The sequence below is a fragment of the Homalodisca vitripennis genome, unplaced genomic scaffold (assembly GCF_021130785.1).
Source record: "Homalodisca vitripennis isolate AUS2020 unplaced genomic scaffold, UT_GWSS_2.1 ScUCBcl_5279;HRSCAF=11937, whole genome shotgun sequence".
NCBI classification, from domain to species: Eukaryota; Metazoa; Arthropoda; class Insecta; order Hemiptera; family Cicadellidae; genus Homalodisca; species Homalodisca vitripennis.
The window spans coordinates 14981-31954 of record NW_025781389.1 but is presented as its reverse complement, the minus strand read 5'-3'; the positions used below and the strand labels follow the sequence as shown (position 1 = coordinate 31954).

The window sequence follows — 16974 nt, the reverse complement described above, 5'->3', positions numbered from 1 at the left end:
ATTAAAATTCATCAGTAATTGCAAATAACAATTTGTTTTCAAGCCACATTGCTGATTCAGACATTGTACTGTATATCTATCAAATTGTGCAGCTGATTCAATAATTATAGTAACTGCCTTACTGTAAAAATAAATGTGTCTTATTGATATTGGAAAATTGACTATCAAGTAGAAAATAATTACTATTTGCTTTGATATTGCAACATGTTAAATTAAGTTAATGCCTGTGCAGGTTATGCCTCACACCAACACAGGCAGGGGAGGGTCAGTTTCATGTGAAGGTAAGTGTACAGTAGACCTCTGACTTGATTGCGCGCGAGAGGAATGCGGCAGCCATTGCTGGGGCGCTTCTCCGTCACCGTCTACGACCCCAACCGAAAACATCGGTTCTGTCAACATTGACAGCCCAACCCTCTCAATATACGTCTTCATATCATAATATCAATATCATATGATCACTATTACACTATTTGTAGCCTATTCAACACATTTATTTTTTTAATAAATAGTTTTATTTCTGGAGTAAACTTTATGATGAACACTTGATACTTGGTAATTGGCAATAGAAAACACAATTTCAAATTGAAATTTTATTATTATGTAAACATAAACCAGAATAAGTTGTGAAATACATGAAATATATTGATAATACATTATAATACATTAGATCCCAAAATTTGTTTCACATTAATTTTTCTCGTACAATAGCACATTTTTCATCACCTTTGAATACAATGATGAGATTGCATAATTCTTTGCCTGGGGAGGTTGATATATTTTTACATAACATTAATCAATACAAAAGACTTTGTCAGAGGGATATAAACTGAGCTAGACTATCTAATACCTTACATATACACATTTAACAAATATATTACACTACCAATATTTTTATTAAAATGTTTATACTTTTAATTACACACACACACACACACACACACACACGTTCTTTTTGTTATGGCTTATCTTATAATTTTATTATAGTTACGTTGTTATATCTATATATATATATGTATCTGTTATTTATCTTTAGGCTTAATTATCTATTTAATGGAACTATTTTGGTGGAACACTGGACTGGATTGAATTTATTTGAATGTGTGAATATTATTGCATGTCATCTTGATTTAAACATGCACAATGTAATTGGGTGTGTAGCCTGTATTGTTGCATGTAAATAAAATAAATAATAAATATGTTGATAATATATTATAATAGTTGGTGTATAATTAAAAAATATAATAAACAGAGTATTTTTGTTAAATATTTTATAAACACTGAAGTGAGAAGTGGTAATTTACAGTACGGTATTTGCCGAATACATAATACATTGTTTAAGTTGTACAAAGTTACAAGTTGATATTTGAGGAAGTTGATTATATTTGATTTCTAACATAAAAAAGGGAAAACAGCAGGAAATTTTGCTATTATATGTATATATATATATATATATATATATATATATTTATGTATATATAAATAATGTGCTTTTACGACTTACAATTTAATCATCACTTGTACTTGGAAGAGGTTGAGCCAGTTCACTGTCAGATATTTCTTCCTCACTGTCATCTGACACTTCACTGTCACTGCTGTCCATTCCGCCCAACTCAATCACGAATTTGTCGATGGCATCTTCCATCAAGCCGTCCTGTTCCCAGTAGTGTTGTTCTAGCTTCAAGGTGTGGTTTGTGAAGCCTTCCCAGTCGATCTTGCTAACAGAACTTTGCGCTTCTCGTGTTGCCTCTTCCAGTTTCGTTAGTGACAGGTCTCCTCTTATGTTGTTTCTTTTCACCACTCTCTTGATTTTAGCCCAGGCCAGCTCAATTGGGTTTAATTCACACATGTAGGGTGGTAATCTGAGAACCGCATGGCCTCGCCTCTTCAACGCCACGTCGATGCGATACACCTTTTCTTTAGGTTTGTGCTTTTCTATCAGCTCGTACAACTGAAACTTTTTCATATCTGCTGAGCATTGTATGTTGTTACTCTGCAGCCAGTCTATCATTTCCTTTTTCACAGCGTACTTTGTTGGCGCCTTATTTTCTTAATGGCAATGATAGGGTGCATTGTCTATTACAATAACACTTTTTTCTGGAAGGTTAGGCAGGAGTTTTTTCTTCAGCCCATTTCTCAAAATTATTACCATTCATTTGTCCGTGGTAATCCCCCGTCGCTTTACCCGCCCTAAAAATTAAAGCAGCCCCTTTAAGAAATCCATCTGTAGAACCCGCGTTTACAACAATCAGTCTGTTGGATGAACTTGTGTTCGTCAACACACCAGGCACTTCATCACTACTCCAGCACTTCCCGAATGTCAAATTGTTGTCCACCCATGTCTCATCAATGTAAAATATTGGTCTTTTTTCATGTCGAAACCGTTGGATATCTCTCAAATAACGAGCACGCCAATTAACTATGTCTGGCCGCTCGATAAGAATTTTTCTTAGTTTGTTACACCGTTTCCACTTAAATCCCATTTGGTGCAGGAGTCTTCGTAGGGTTTCTTCTTTCCAAGGGAAGTCAAGTTTTTCTTTTAAATCAATTAACAGTTTAGGAACAGTGGGCACTTTCTTCCTCACTAAATAAAAGTCACTCACCACATCTCGAACGACTCTTCTATCAAAATCATCCATATGAAATTTCTTCTCCTCCGAGTACGGCCTTTTCTTACCAGGCGTAGTTAAAGGTGTCTCTCCAGCTGCATCTCCTTCCTTTCTAATGCTAGAAATTGTCCTCACCGAAACACCAGTGTAATTCTTGACTCGCAAATTGCTCTGTTTCATTAAGTGCTGCAAATTACCAGTTCTCGCTTCTTCGTCACACTTACTTATCACTCTCCTTATCACTTCTCTTGCTTCACTATGCACAGTCTGTCCTCTTTTACGCACCGACGCCATTCTCACAACTAACTAGTAGCTACTGAGCGTGTAACAGCGCTAGCGCAGTGACTTTCCGTGGCGCCGTACACAAACATCGTGAATAGTACGTGCGGTTGCTAGGCAACGACCTATTTGGCCCAATCGCGGAGCGGACCTTCCCCCTCACCCCTGTGTCCCCTCGCACGCAAACAAGTCAGAGGTCTACAGTACAACTACTCAGATGTCCACTGACCTTGGACCTCACGGCTCAGTGTTACCAAGTACAGCCTGTGCTTGTCTACCATGACAGCAACAGAGCAAGCCACCACATGCGTTCTGACAAGGATAACTGCATAGATATGGGCGTTGTAAGTGTTTGAGTTGAGCTAATTATGTATAAGTTACAAGTATAAATTCTTTTATACAGATATTCATAGGTCTAATGTAGTTTATGATTCTGTTATCAATCATTTTTTAATTGTGTATTCTTATAATATTAAGCTATAGCCCAAACATCACTCAAAGTCACACCCAGTACACTAATGATAACATATTTAAAGTATTCATAATATATAATTGTCAGTAAAACAATATTATGCCTAATGTACATTGAGTTATGCTAATTTTTAACTTTCGATCTGGTGCCATAAGGAATGTACGAAACAGTCACCCTTCTGCATGCACACTGCAAGCTTTTTTTAATTATAAAATGTAATATTGTATTATTTATTATGGGAATACAGAATTATGAATCTCAGGAAGCCCATCACAAGCACGACTCTCAGGTGGTCCAACATCCGTAAGTCGTGTCTGATGTGCTAGGCCTTTCACCATGGTACACAGGATTTCACGGTGTCTGGGGAGAGGTGTCATCATGAGGGGAGGGATAGGTGGGACAAAAGCAGTAGCAGTAGCAGCAAAAGCAAGTGATACCCATACCCAGCAGGGATCACTTCTGGCTGGTTTATACCTACCAATTGAACCCACCACTGGGCACAGCAAAAACCGATGTGCCACTTCAATCTGGGCAACCTTATAGATGTCCAGTAGCGGCACATCACTAACCACAAATGTCGAGATTCTGGGGTTCATGGGCAATTCGATAGGTCTAGTCTACTGTGGAAGATGACTGTAGGAGTTGGTGGGGTTTGTTCCCTTACCTCAGAGGTTCTTGTTAACCTCAACAAGGGTGTGCCACCCCCTGCCTACTTTGACTGGAGAGGCTGGTTCAGAGCTGGCCTCCTCTTCTTCCGGGATGACTTTGAGATGTAGTGCCCTAATTCTTCCTCATGGATCGGAGGCGGCACCTAAAAAAAAGAGAAAAAAGTGATACCCATTGTTACATCAGAAGTGTTGCTGGTTAAGAGCATGGACCGGACTGTGGTTGAGCTTGGAGTGATCTACAGCACCATCTGTGTAATCATCTGATCTTCCTTCAGTACATAATTCTAGACAAGAATGCTAGCAGTAGGAATTCCTCTTTGCTTTGTAGTCCAGATTGTCCTTAATCCTTTCTGAGTGATCACTACCTGATTGTCTGGTATTTGTGTTGTCATCGAACATGATTTCAGTTAGATATAAAAATTGAAGAAAGCTTAATCGCAATGGTATATCAGCTGGATATTGGTTGTGTATAATAGTAATATTTTGGTTCTGTGATACTATCGGGATATATATTAGGCTCACAATGGTGTAGCTAGACAGAGTGAAAAAATTTGCCTGTTTTAGTTTTTAAGGCTACCTTATTGCTGTAACAAGTCATATCTTGGATTTTTTTGTGAATTTAGTTCTAGGAAACTGTTTTATAAATCTTTATAATGAAAAAAGTGATATTCGTCATTTAAAGAGTAATGTAGTGAAATCAGACTACATTTTGACTAATTTTATTAACATTTCCTTATTTTTCATCACCCCAGGTGCCCCATAAAGTGCCCCCTCTCCCCCCCCCATAATGCGGAGGCTACAGGGGTGTACTTTAAGCCATTGTAGGCTCAGTATCACTACCAAAACATTTTTGCATCCTACATTTTACCCAGTTTGGGTTTTAGAATTTACAATTTATAGCACAATTTCTAAAATGTTAATAAGGAAATGTTTTTTATAAATATTCAAATCAAGAAAAATTCAAATGTTACAATGTAATGGATATACATTATTTACTTCATTACAAAAGTTCAGAAGATTTTTACTTATTACCTTAAAAAAATTTAAATTAGAATTAAATAACACACTAACATAATTATAACTACACTTTGAAAACAATATCACGTCTTGTTACATGCATCTTGAACACAACACTAGAATTAAAAATACAATTGATGTACAATATGCTAGGTTAAGTAAAACTCAACAGAACTATGCAATAAACGGAGCTATGCTATTCAATATGTTACCTTTAAGTGCTAGATCAATTTCTGTTGGTAGGTTTAAGAATGTTGTTGCAGAGTGGCTGAAGAGAAAAACGTTTTATTCTGCAGATGAGATTTTTAATGCTAATTTTAGTGACTTACAATTTTAAACTTTTAACATAGATATAGATTGTATTTGTTTTAGGCTCTGTAGGCCTACATAGTGATATTTTTAAACACATTCAATAGTGCAATAGACTTCGTCAAGTTACTAAAATATTCTAAACTAAAACTCTAAACTAAAACTAAAACAAACAACAACAATAACCAAACAACCAACAGATCTATATAAATTAACAATAATAAATAACTATTAACACATTTAACATAGATAAAATTTTCAAATTCAACAATATTAAAACTGAATAAATAAATACATTGAGAGACAAAATTTAAAAAATTATTGTTGTGGTATCAAAATTTAAGAATTCATCAACACAATAAAATATATTAACTTTTAACCAGCACTTCAAAACTGTTTTAAATGTGGCTAAAGATACAGATCTAGCATTTAATGGTAACTTATTAAACAATTTAATTTTCATAAAAAGATGACTGCATTTTGTTTTGGTTAATTTAACTGGTAAGAGTTGTAACAAATGTTTTGTTCTAGTAGGATAATCATGAATATCCTGCCTAGTTGTAAATGTTTCAAGTTGTTCCTTTACACTTATAAGACAGTAGAATATATACATATTAACAATAGTCATTATTTTTAATTTCTTAAAAATTGGAACACAAGTCTCTCTTTTTGAAACATTTTTCATAACACTTAATGCATTTTTTTGCCATTTAAATACTCTTACTGCACTACTACTGTTCCCCCATAGAGTTATACCATAACTTAAGTGTGAATGGAAAAATGCATAATAGGAGGCTAGAAGCATATCCATAGTTATACAATGTCTCAATTTACTCAAGAGATAGACTACTCTAGATAATTTTTTACACAATTCATCTATGTGATGTTCCCAACTTAATTTGCTGTCAAGGTATACCCCTAATAGTTTTACAGGTTTACTAACTTCATAATTCCTATTTAAAGTAAACAGTACTTTCTCAGTATTTTGATCATTTACTATTAAGTAGTTTGTCTCAAACCATTCCATAGCCGATTTTACCGCATAGTTTTCTTCCATAATAAGATTCTCATAATTTTCACTGAAATTCAAGAGTGTGGTGTCATCTGCATAATATAATACTGATGAGCATGGTACATTAAACGAGAAATCATTAACAGCAACGACAAACAAAAAAGATGATCAAGGACTCCTGATATTTCTAACAGATTCACTTCATTGAATGCAAAACAGTAGTTCCTATTCTTTTTCTATTACTTGCTACAATAATGTAGACTGAAATTGTATATTAGAGCAGAGGAAGATGGGCTAGTGCGGAAATTCACAATTCACATTCAATTGGGCTATTCACAAAATTAGGAATATTATTTTGAAATAAAGACAATACTATCAGGATACTACAGTAAATTTGAGTTTCAATTGACTCTAAAAATGTATGTAAGTGAAACAAGTAATTAAAACAAAGTGAAGCCTTTAACTCACAAGAGAGGATTCTCGTCCATGTTGCTGAACGTCAGGTCGGTCTTGTTGTAATCAACATCAGAGTTCTGCACGAAGCAAGGCCCAAAATTGTGCTGACAAAAGGAAAACTTGAACACGGGCTGGGCAGCGGTTCCACTCAACAGCAGCACAAAAGTAGGCCCCTTGCTGATCTGTACCCACCCACCTTGTTAGGCTTGTTACTCATACTCTACAGTACATTTACATTTTCAAAAAATAAGCAGGAATATTCTTAGTTTACTCAGACTTAACATATTTCTTTTTTTTAGCCAAAAACAATGAGACGTGACTGAAACAAAATTGTAAAGAAGATGGTTGAATGTTTGAGATTGCCCAGTTCACATGATTTTGATTCTGTGAGACCCTATCAATTTCATACCGGAGGCACTGGCAAAGAGGAAGTGTAATTTTTCTTAAATATTTTACTATACAAGATTATGAGATTACTTTGTATATATTTTTTCACAACAGAGGATATTTCCTGCAGTTAATTTTTATTTAATGTTGGGCCTAGACAAATTGAGGGGAGTAGAACAAAATTTAAAACATTTTCAAATGGTGAGTAACAGTTAAGATATACATCATTTTACAAATCTCGGGAAGCAATAAAAATACTTTACTTCAAAGCTATTTTTAAACAACTTTAAATGCTAGTGGCAAATTTTGTATCAAAACATTTTTAATGCTGAATGTAAATAAACAGGACTGTTATATATTATGGGTTTAATGAAACAAATATTAAATATGAAATACTAAATTGAGAGCAGAAAACTTATGTTCGCTAGTGGGACTTTTTTAAATAATATTATTGGCACTGTAAGGTCTCTTGGTTTCTTGTTCTGGAGATCAAAAAAGTGTTTGATAGTGTGTGTTCAAGTCAGCAGTAAGTATATCATTGTATTTATATTTCCAATATCAGTTTTAAAAAAAATTATAAAACACATTATTAAAGAAATGGATACGCACAAACAACTGGACTTTGAGTTGATGGAAAGCAGTTCGCCTCAGAGCTGTCAACTGCAGATTTAGGCCCAGCTTGGCCTGGGGTCCAACCAACCCGCTTGTGGTGGCGGCACTGATTGACACCATAGAATCCGAGCCCCACAGCCAATGGTAGTGGAACACAGGCTTGCCAACGTTTTTCAATGTGAAACTGAGTATCATAGGGATACGTGTCTCAATCTATTGACAGAAAACATCTTTAAAATTTCTAAACGATTTAAAATCCTAGATCTGGTGTTCATAGATGAATGTTGGGTGTTGTTTGCCTTCACCATTTGTCAACATGCACATATAGATGTAGGAAACATTGAGTCGTTATTAAAACTCATTTTATGAATGAATAAAACAAAGTTTTTTTGTACCAATGAAAAGAAGAAATCAAGAGTTTTTTAGCACTAATCTATATTGTGATAAACTCAGTAAATAACAAAAAATAAATGACTACTCATTTGCATACATGATCAAATGACACTAATATATCATCGTTAATAGTGTTATTCATTGAACAATCGTCATGCAAATTAACTATTGAAACACTGAATACATAGATATATGACAATTATTTAGGTTAACAGGTTGGCCACACTGAATAGCTAGCGTTTCATAAGTGAAAGTTTTTTTTTTTTTTTTAGCAATTTTGTTTTATGTTTTGCTTTTGCTTGAGAAAGGTGCATTTATTTGTTTGTAATGAATATTGTGAAAATTTATATTTTGTAGAATCAGAATCATTTTATTGTCATCCAACAATTATTACAAAATTGTATTGACAAAGTCAAACATGATATTAAAGACCAATAAAGATCTTGAACCTTGAATCTTTTGAGTAAAAGTCCTGTAGGAACAAAGCCTATGTGAATGTTAATTTTTCGTATATCTAAGTGTGTAGATAATATTTAGGTCCTAAGTTTGGGTAAAAGTTACCTGTATTTATTTTTTGTAGGATTGAAGGGCAGTTTGATAACAAGCAGCACCTGAGGGTAGACATCTCTCAAACAACCGTGGTTCCTAGGTCTGAGCTCTCAATACCAATAGTGTTCCTGCCGAGAGCTTGTCAGAGTTACAGGGAGACAGTGGGCTTTCTGATCAATGGTACTTACCAGTATATTGTGACTATCAGTGGACGAGGCGTAAACTTTAATGTGAGTAAAACATAATGTAAAGTTTATGAACAGAATACTTAATACAATGGTTACCCAGAAAGTAACTGCCATTTATGCATAGCATGAGAAGTAGTGGGGGTAGCGCCGCCATGTTGACATTGTTATGTATGGTCCAGCATGCTTCTAACTATGCTGTGCATCTTGCATTCATGAGTTGTTCAGTCATAACCTTGGAACAGAAAACCTCACCAAGTATGAAGTGCATGGTGTTATAAGATTCTTTGGGTGAAAACTCACTCAGAAGCCAAGATTCATTATGAATTGTGTGCGGTTTATAACCCAAACATTATGAGTGAAGATGTCCGTAAATGCGATTTCGTTTAAATGTAAAACTAACATTCACAGTAAAAAAAGAGCGGTAGACCTTCTCTTGACAGTGATGATCTACTGAACAAAGTGAATGAAAAAGTATGTCAGAACCGTTGCTTCACAATTATGGAACTTTCTAATAATTTTCCTGAAATTTCTGTCTTTTACTTGAGATAGCTTTTACTAAGTACTATAGCTGCATAAACTTCTTCAACAAAAATATGTCTTAGATGAAACTGAAAGTTTTTTTAGGAAATATATTCAGAAAACTAGAATAAATATATGATAAATTGTAACTAATAACATTATTTACAATCTTATCTATATTATCTACAAAATAAGAGTTAACTTATCACTGTTGAGACCATGAGCAACAAATTTTTGTGTTTTACAAACACAAAAAATTGTATAGTGAATGAAAAATAAACAAAGATTTCAGCTATTCATTCACATATCCATGCACATATCTTTCATCATAGACCTAGATTGTTATATGTGTACAGTTAAAATACGTTCCGTTGAGAAATAATCAGTAATTATTGAAGTTTGCCTATTCTCTCTATATGCCCTATATTATTCTAAAGTGGCATGCTGCAGGTAATGCTGGTAAATCCTGCGGATAAGCTGATCAGCTTAGAAGGTACAATGGTGGGGCGGGCTAAGAAGAGAATGGTGACTATAATTAACCACAGTGAGGCCTGCGTCTGTCCCACAGTCAGCCTGGAGCCGCCTGTAGCCGAAGTCACACTAGCTCCGGCCGAGCCTGTACGGCTGAAACCTGGACAGGAGTCTACCCTGGCTGTCAGATTCTCTGCTAACACTCTTGTCAAGGGAATAGAGCAGGAGGTAAGAAATGACTTAGTGTACAGCGGGTGTAGAGCTGGATATTGCAGGAGCAAAAGGACGCTATAAAGGATAGTTAACAGCTGTTAATCATCCTTAATTAAATATTTAATTGATTTTGTTATTTCTCTAAATATTACAGTAGTATTTTGTATCCATCAATAAAAAAAATTATCATTAAAGATTATCGCTCAATTGATATAACCAAAATATTTATTTCTTCTTCAAAATTCATATCTATTTTGTAAGTTTATTTTCATACACAGTTTTCATTCAACAGTTTAATTATATTGTGCCACACTAATGCACTTCATAAACTATATCCTAAAAAAATGGACTATCCACACTCACAATAAATAATTAAGCATATAACCTACATACAAAGTTATTTTATACCTAGAAATTTATTAAATTGTTTTAGAAAAAAAATTAAAATTTCTTTAAATTCTTAATAACAATATAAAATGTGCTTAATCAAGTAAAAAAGTAAAAACTTTGATTATATTAGTACTTTTTATTCTTTCTACAAAAATGTATTTAGTTATGAAGTGGAAGTATTATGCATATTATTATTCTCTGTCTATAAAAAGTTGTCAAATTTCTCTCATCCTCGTATTGTATTTTCTTATAGACCAAAAGTTCTGAGAGATACACTAATTCTACATACGGGATATCTGTATGAAATAATATTAAATCTGAAATCATACTTACCTGGATTAATTGTATTTGTTTTTAGCTAATGTTTTAAAATAAAAGCAGACGTGACTTGAATACTTGAATACTTGTGATCTACGTCGCTGACCGACACTTGTCAGATAGACTGCGTCATTAATACACACAGTGTACAATAAATAGATAATTAAAACATGTAAAAATACATTACAAAATATTTACAAGTAACTTAATGTTACTTAATGAATAATAAAGTTAATGATTTGTATGATTTTTTTATGATTGTTCCATTTTTTCGTTGTCTTCTAAGAACTGTATAGAAATAGGAACAAGTTTCACTAGAGCAGGCATTTTGGGGATACCCTGTGTATACATTACTATTGTCTGTATAAATGACTGAGGCAGTATTGGAAATACTATTAATGCTTCCATAATTACTGAAATATTATTGTCAGTATCGTTCATCAACTCGCACAGTAATGTCGGTGGGATGGATTTTAACAATTCCGTATGTTTATAAATATACTCATCAATAACATTTTACCACTTTCAATAATATTAACAAAATCATATTAACAATATTGCGTTTATTGAGATTGTAAATATAAAAATGTAATGTCTTGTTTAAAAATACTAGATGGACTAAGTTTTTGAATGACACTGTTATGAGGAATAAATTATATAATTCTGCATATTTAAAATCTGTTATGTTCAGTTGTGTGTAAGATTCCAAGACAACACACGGGTGCTGTCTACTGTCAGAGCCAGTTCTGTTGGAATGAAAGTGTTCCTGGACCGTCAGTTTGTACCGTTTGGTAGCACTGTCTTGGGAAACACAGCTACTAGTAGACTGCTGCTGTGTAACAGTGGGGACTTGGCTGTCAGGTGAGAGTTCTACAGAGAGATTCCATATTGTGGGGTAAAACTAGTTATTATATTCACTAGGTACTAATACAGTTTCAAAATACTTCATGTTTCAAAATACTTCATGTTTCAAAATATAATATCTAAACTTCTTTAATCACAGCAATACCAATTTAAACATCGATAATATCCAAAGTTTGATCAACTTCTACTGATAAATAAGCTCACAAGTTACTGACTCGGTATCACAAACACGAAGATTCACTTTAATGCAGGATTGTGTGGAAATTAATGTGAGTGATCTTTTTACATGATTGCATGTGAAAACTAGCCGGGATTGGTTGCTAATTTTAGAGGGGAAAGTCAGATAACAAATTCTCTATCACTTATTCACCAGTATAAGGAGAATAAGGACAAACATTTTGTGGAAGTTGTTTTTTGACCCCCTGCAAGTCAGCGTGATACTTGGTGTAAACCATAAGACTGCGACCAAGCTTAGCATTAAACTTGGCAAGACTGTTGCAGTGATTAGCTTTTAACCCTTCATATGCCACTAATAAATCCATAAATTTCCTTTAACACGAAGACAAGTAAAAATATTTTGATTCTTTAAGTTCAAAGCTAATTTATTATAGTTAAATTATAAAAGGTAAAAGCAAAAAAGTATAAAACATGGTATTTTACTTAAAATTAGTGTATTTATTGATGAAAATAAAAAAGAACTATTTACAAAACTGTTTATTTTAAATAAATTTTACTATAAAAGAAGATAAATATTTCAAACTAATCACAACACTACCACTTGATGAAGAATAATAACGAGATACGCAATAGATGTGCACTTGTGATAACCGAGAAAGCAATAATACACATCACGGATATGTTTGGTTATAACTTTGAAGGAGACCAGAAATGACGAGCAGGTGGTTGGAGTTAGACAAAAGGTGCTCACTTTATTTTTTGTTTCAATATGTAAGTAACATTTAAGTATTGTTGGGGATGTTTAGAAATGTATAAAATCCCCTTAAATTACCTAATAATTACCTTCACTAATAACTGTCTTGATTTAAAAATTGTTTTAACTTACTCTGTAGAAGGCTACATAGCCAAATCTTACTTTTTCAGTGAGTGTCAAACTGATTTTTATGTTTTAATATATAAATTATAAATTTATATTGAGATTTATTGTGACGCTATTCTCGTAATCTGTTACATGTCTGAATAAAGAAATTTTGAATTGAATTGAATATATATTTCAAAATGAAAACATTTGACAAAACATAAAAATAAAAATCCAATTAAAAAAAATCATTGAAACTTAAGTTTTAATATTAGTTTACTAAATAGATCTTTGGTACCCTGGAAATAACTTGAATAAAATAAATAAAATTTTAAAAATATGTTACTGATTTTAAAAATTAATTTTTCAAAATAAACAAGTTATTGAAGTGCATTAATTTGATAATACCTCATACTAATCTGAAATACTGTAACTGATCTTGAGTCTCTACATTAAGTGGATGTAATAAATGTTTTATTATGAAAATACTTTGTTTCAATTCCATAGCCCTTGGATACTTCCCTAAATATAGAAGAAGCAGAAAACCTTGATCACTCCATGACGAAATGCAGGCATTTTCAGTATGAAATTTAGGCAATTTTATAATCAGGCTCAGAGAAAATGTTGAAGATAAGGGTTTGAACTTTTCACAGCATGTACATGCAAGATGACTGAACTAACTGAAATTAATAAACTTTTCCCTGAGGAAAATCTTTTTTATTAAAGCATGTCACTCACTTCCTCCAGTCATCTTACATGTAAATAATGTAAAAAGTCTATATCATTTTCTTTAACCATTTTTTTATTTGGCCTGATTGTAAGTTGTACCAAAATTCTGCTATGAATTCATATCACTCCTCTTTTCTGTTTTCTACTGCAGAAATACTATCTTAAAGGGCTGTAAACAAAATTTACATTAAAAATTAATATTACAATCTATAATTTATTGAATCACTTTCAGGTAAAAAATACTGATTGTTTCTTTTAGTATACTGAATAAAAATTTACTTGACTATAAAATTTTCTTAATTAAATGGGGGGGAAACATCAACACATGTTAATAAAACAATAAGTAATAAAATTTATTGATTAAATAAAATATTTACAATACATACAGAATTTACAACGAAACATATAATACATAAACACAAAGATCATAATAAATTAATTTTAACAGGAACTTGTATGAATATTTATGACTTTAATTTTAATCAACCTCTTCGATTGTTGGTCCATTGCTATCTTTACTCTGATGTCCTCGAGAGTGGGGTTGTCCTGCTCCATGGAGTTTGGCCATTAGAGGAGAACACTGTTGCTGTAGCTCCCCGCAGCCGATGTTCGTACTCATCCTTCTCCGCCAGACTGTTATTGTCGAGCCACCTCAAAGTTTCTTCACACTCTCGCCTTGCAGCTGACTTATCTTCTTCGCTCAACTTCTCTCCTGCCTCGTCCAAGGCCTGCTTCACGTTGAAGGTGTATCCTTCCAGCTGGTTCCTCGCAGCAATCTTCTCCCGCTGTTTGTCATCTTCTTCCTTGTACTTCTCTGCCTCGTTCACCATCCGGTCAATCTCCTCCTTGGATAGTCGGCCTTTATTGTTCTGGATGGTGATGTTCTTGGATTTTCCGGAACTGTTATCTTTGGCAGAGACATTGAGGATACCATTGGCATCAAGATCGAAAGTGACGTCGATTTTTGGTACACCACGAGGTGCAGGAGGAATTCCTGTCAGATCAAAGGTACCCAAAAGGTTGTTATCTTTGGTCATGGCTCGCTCACCTTCAAACACCTGAATGGTTACAGCAGGCTGATTGTCGGCATAGGTGCTGAAAGTCTGTGTCTGCTTGCAAGGAATTCTTGAGTTCCTCTCGATGATTTTTGTCATAACACCTCCTGCTGTCTCAATACCCAAGGAGAGAGGAGAGTGACATCAACAAGGAGAACATCCTGGATCGCTGAGCTTTGATCTCCTGACAAAATGGCAGCCTGGACAGCTGCCCCATAGGCAACAGCTTCATCTGGGTTGATGGACAGATTGAGTTGTTTACCCGAAAAGAAGTTCTGTAGAAGACTTTGAATTTTAGGAATTCGAGTTGACCCTCCCACCAGGACTACATCGTGAATAGAAGATTTGTCCATTTTGGCATCATTCAGAGCTTTTTCTACTGGTTGAAGAGTGTTACAGAAAAGGTCTGAGCAGAGTTCTTCAAACCTGGCCCTGGAGACTTTGGTGTAGAAGTCAATTCCCTCGTAGAGAGCGTCAATCTCAATGCTGGCCTCTGTGCTAGATGAGAGGGTTCGCTTGGCTCGCTCAGCCGCAGTCCTCAATCTACGGAGAGCTCTTGGGTTAGACCGCAGATCTTTGCGGAACTTCCTCTTGAACTCATCTGCCAAGTGGTTGACAAGGCGGTTGTCAAAATCTTCACCTCCTAAGTGAGTATCACCAGCAGTTGCCTTCACTTCAAACAGAGAGCCTTCATCAATTGTCAAAATGGATACATCAAAGGTTCCGCCTCCAAGATCAAAAATTAAAACATTCCTTTCACCTTTGAGATTTTTATCAAGTCCATAAGCAAGAGCAGCTGCTGTAGGCTCATTGATAATCCTGAGAACATTAAGACCAGCAATTGCTCCAGCGTCTTTGGTTGCTTGTCTCTGTGAATCATTGAAATATGCGGGGACGGTAATAACAGCATCCTTTACAGGGCCGCCAAGATAGGCCTCGGCAGTCTCCTTCATTTTAGTTAATACCATTGAGCTGATTTCTTCAGGAGCAAATTTCTTATTTTCTCCCTTAAATTCTACTTGAATTTTTGGTTTTCCACAGTCGCTGATTACTTTAAAAGGCCAATGTTTCATGTCTGCTTGAATTTTTGGATCATCAAATTTCCTTCCTATTAATCTTTTGGCATCAAAAAACTGTATTCTGTGGGTTCATTGCTACCTGGTTCTTGGCGGCGTCCCCGATGAGCCTCTCGGTGTCGGTGAAGGCGACGTAGCTGGGTGTCGTCCTGTTCCCTTGGTCGTTGGCGATTATCTCCACTTTCCCCTGCTGCCAAACTCCCACACAAGAGTAGGTCGTTCCCAAGTCGATTCCAATAGCTGGCATTTTCCCTGGCATATTGAGTAACTAGTAGATAACACAATTACAAAATCGAAACACTTGTAATAAACAGAGCGTAAGATCACGCACTTGCAAACTCGCTTCGAGCACTCAGAATAACTCTAACGTCTGATTCAAACTGAGCGGGTTGCCGCGCGCCGCGTATATAAAGATAGCTGTTTGGTTCCAGAAGCTTCTCAGCTGTTCTACTTGTCAGTCTAATGCTACGATCCCATTGGCTCTTGAAGTTTCTAGAGTCCGTATCTGATTGGTCGACACGCTGTGCTGTATTGATCGTGGCGCATTCTCTTTCGGCGTTTCTGTTTATAGAGCTTCTAGGTGCTTCTCGGCCTTCTCGGCCCTTTACTTGCAATTGAATATGAATTTCTATTTAGTGTTGTCAACGTTAACAGGTCATGAAATTCTTCAATCCACATGTCGAGCATAATTATTGTTTAATTTTCATAACATACTGTTACAATTAAATACAATGTTATTTACAATAAGTAAATATTTATTCAAATAAAGATAATGTTTCATCGTTCTTAAAACACAATTTTTCCTTTCATAAATATTGTATAACAAACAATTAAGTCAATTTAAAAGATCTATAAAATTATTTGTTATTATATAGTAATTAAATTGGCAAGATAGGCTATGTAACTAAGCTATATATATATATATATATATATATATATATATATATATATATAAGCATATAAACCCAAGTTGATAAGTAACCTTTAATGGTTGCTGAGAAAATAAACGTACATATGTATGTCTTGAAATATATTATAACTTTCAGAAAATCACAAAAAATAGAAAAATAGTTTTATCGAATTATAAGAAATAATTTTTTATATTAATAAAATGTTGATGCACGTGTTCACGTTTTTCTTATTAAATTTGTCTTATAACTTCCTTTTTAGAATATTTTTGTGCTGTCTAACCTTCGTCTTGAGGCTATTCTACAGTTTTTCTGCATTTATCTTTTTCTTCATTTCTTTTGTACTCTCGGTCAATTGTTTTTCGAATGTGATCCCAATTAACACTGTTGAACATTCCTTTGGTTTTGGGTTTTCCCCTTCAAACATTTTTCTAACAACCTCCTCCC

The 16974-nt window shown here is 34.4% G+C and overlaps 4 protein-coding genes and 1 pseudogene across 4 annotated transcripts; 1 reads left to right on the top strand and 4 right to left on the bottom strand.

Annotated features, from left to right (window-relative positions):
* Positions 1-1504: 1504 nt before the first annotated feature.
* LOC124373299 lies at positions 1505-2008 on the bottom strand. Its single transcript, XM_046831681.1, has one exon. It carries the CDS (start codon positions 2006-2008, stop codon positions 1505-1507), a length of 504 nt encoding a protein of 167 aa, XP_046687637.1.
* A 94-nt stretch (positions 2009-2102) lies between these two features.
* On the bottom strand, positions 2103-2900 carry LOC124373298. The gene has a single exon (XM_046831680.1). It carries the CDS (start codon positions 2898-2900, stop codon positions 2103-2105), a length of 798 nt encoding a protein of 265 aa, XP_046687636.1.
* Positions 2901-6825: 3925 nt separating this feature from the next.
* LOC124373297 (hydrocephalus-inducing protein homolog) lies at positions 6826-8049 on the bottom strand. The gene is made up of 2 exons (XM_046831679.1): positions 7816-8049; positions 6826-7001 (listed from the first exon to the last, which is right to left on the bottom strand). Exons 1-2 carry the CDS (start codon positions 8011-8013, stop codon positions 6828-6830), a joined length of 372 nt encoding a protein of 123 aa, XP_046687635.1. The 5' UTR covers positions 8014-8049; the 3' UTR covers positions 6826-6827.
* A 46-nt stretch (positions 8050-8095) lies between these two features.
* LOC124373295 (hydrocephalus-inducing protein homolog) lies at positions 8096-11772 on the top strand. Its single transcript, XM_046831678.1, has 4 exons — positions 8096-8106; positions 8792-8990; positions 9918-10166; positions 11551-11772. The coding sequence occupies exons 1-4, from the start codon at positions 8096-8098 to the stop codon at positions 11722-11724; spliced, it is 633 nt and encodes a 210-aa protein (XP_046687634.1). The 3' UTR covers positions 11725-11772.
* A 2077-nt stretch (positions 11773-13849) lies between these two features.
* On the bottom strand, positions 13850-15981 carry LOC124373296 (annotated as a pseudogene).
* Between the last annotated feature and the right edge of the window lie 993 nt (positions 15982-16974).

What these genes read in the sequence shown, in the direction of transcription:
- LOC124373299 (XM_046831681.1), bottom strand. Translation starts at nt 2,008, where the DNA reads ATGATAGACTGGCTGCAGAGTAACAACATACAATGCTCAGCAGATATG.
- LOC124373298 (XM_046831680.1), bottom strand. Translation starts at nt 2,900, where the DNA reads ATGGCGTCGGTGCGTAAAAGAGGACAGACTGTGCATAGTGAAGCAAGA.
- LOC124373297 (XM_046831679.1), bottom strand. Translation starts at nt 8,013, where the DNA reads ATGATACTCAGTTTCACATTGAAAAACGTTGGCAAGCCTGTGTTCCAC. An exon ending in AACTCAAAGTCCAGTTGTTT is followed by an intron (nt 7,002 to 7,815) that starts GTGCGTATCCAT and finishes GGGTGGGTACAG; the next exon opens with ATCAGCAAGGGGCCTACTTT.
- LOC124373295 (XM_046831678.1), top strand. An exon ending in GACGAGGCGTAAACTTTAAT is followed by an intron (nt 8,991 to 9,917) that starts GTGAGTAAAACA and finishes GGCATGCTGCAG; the next exon opens with GTAATGCTGGTAAATCCTGC. An exon ending in TCAAGGGAATAGAGCAGGAG is followed by an intron (nt 10,167 to 11,550) that starts GTAAGAAATGAC and finishes TGTTATGTTCAG; the next exon opens with TTGTGTGTAAGATTCCAAGA.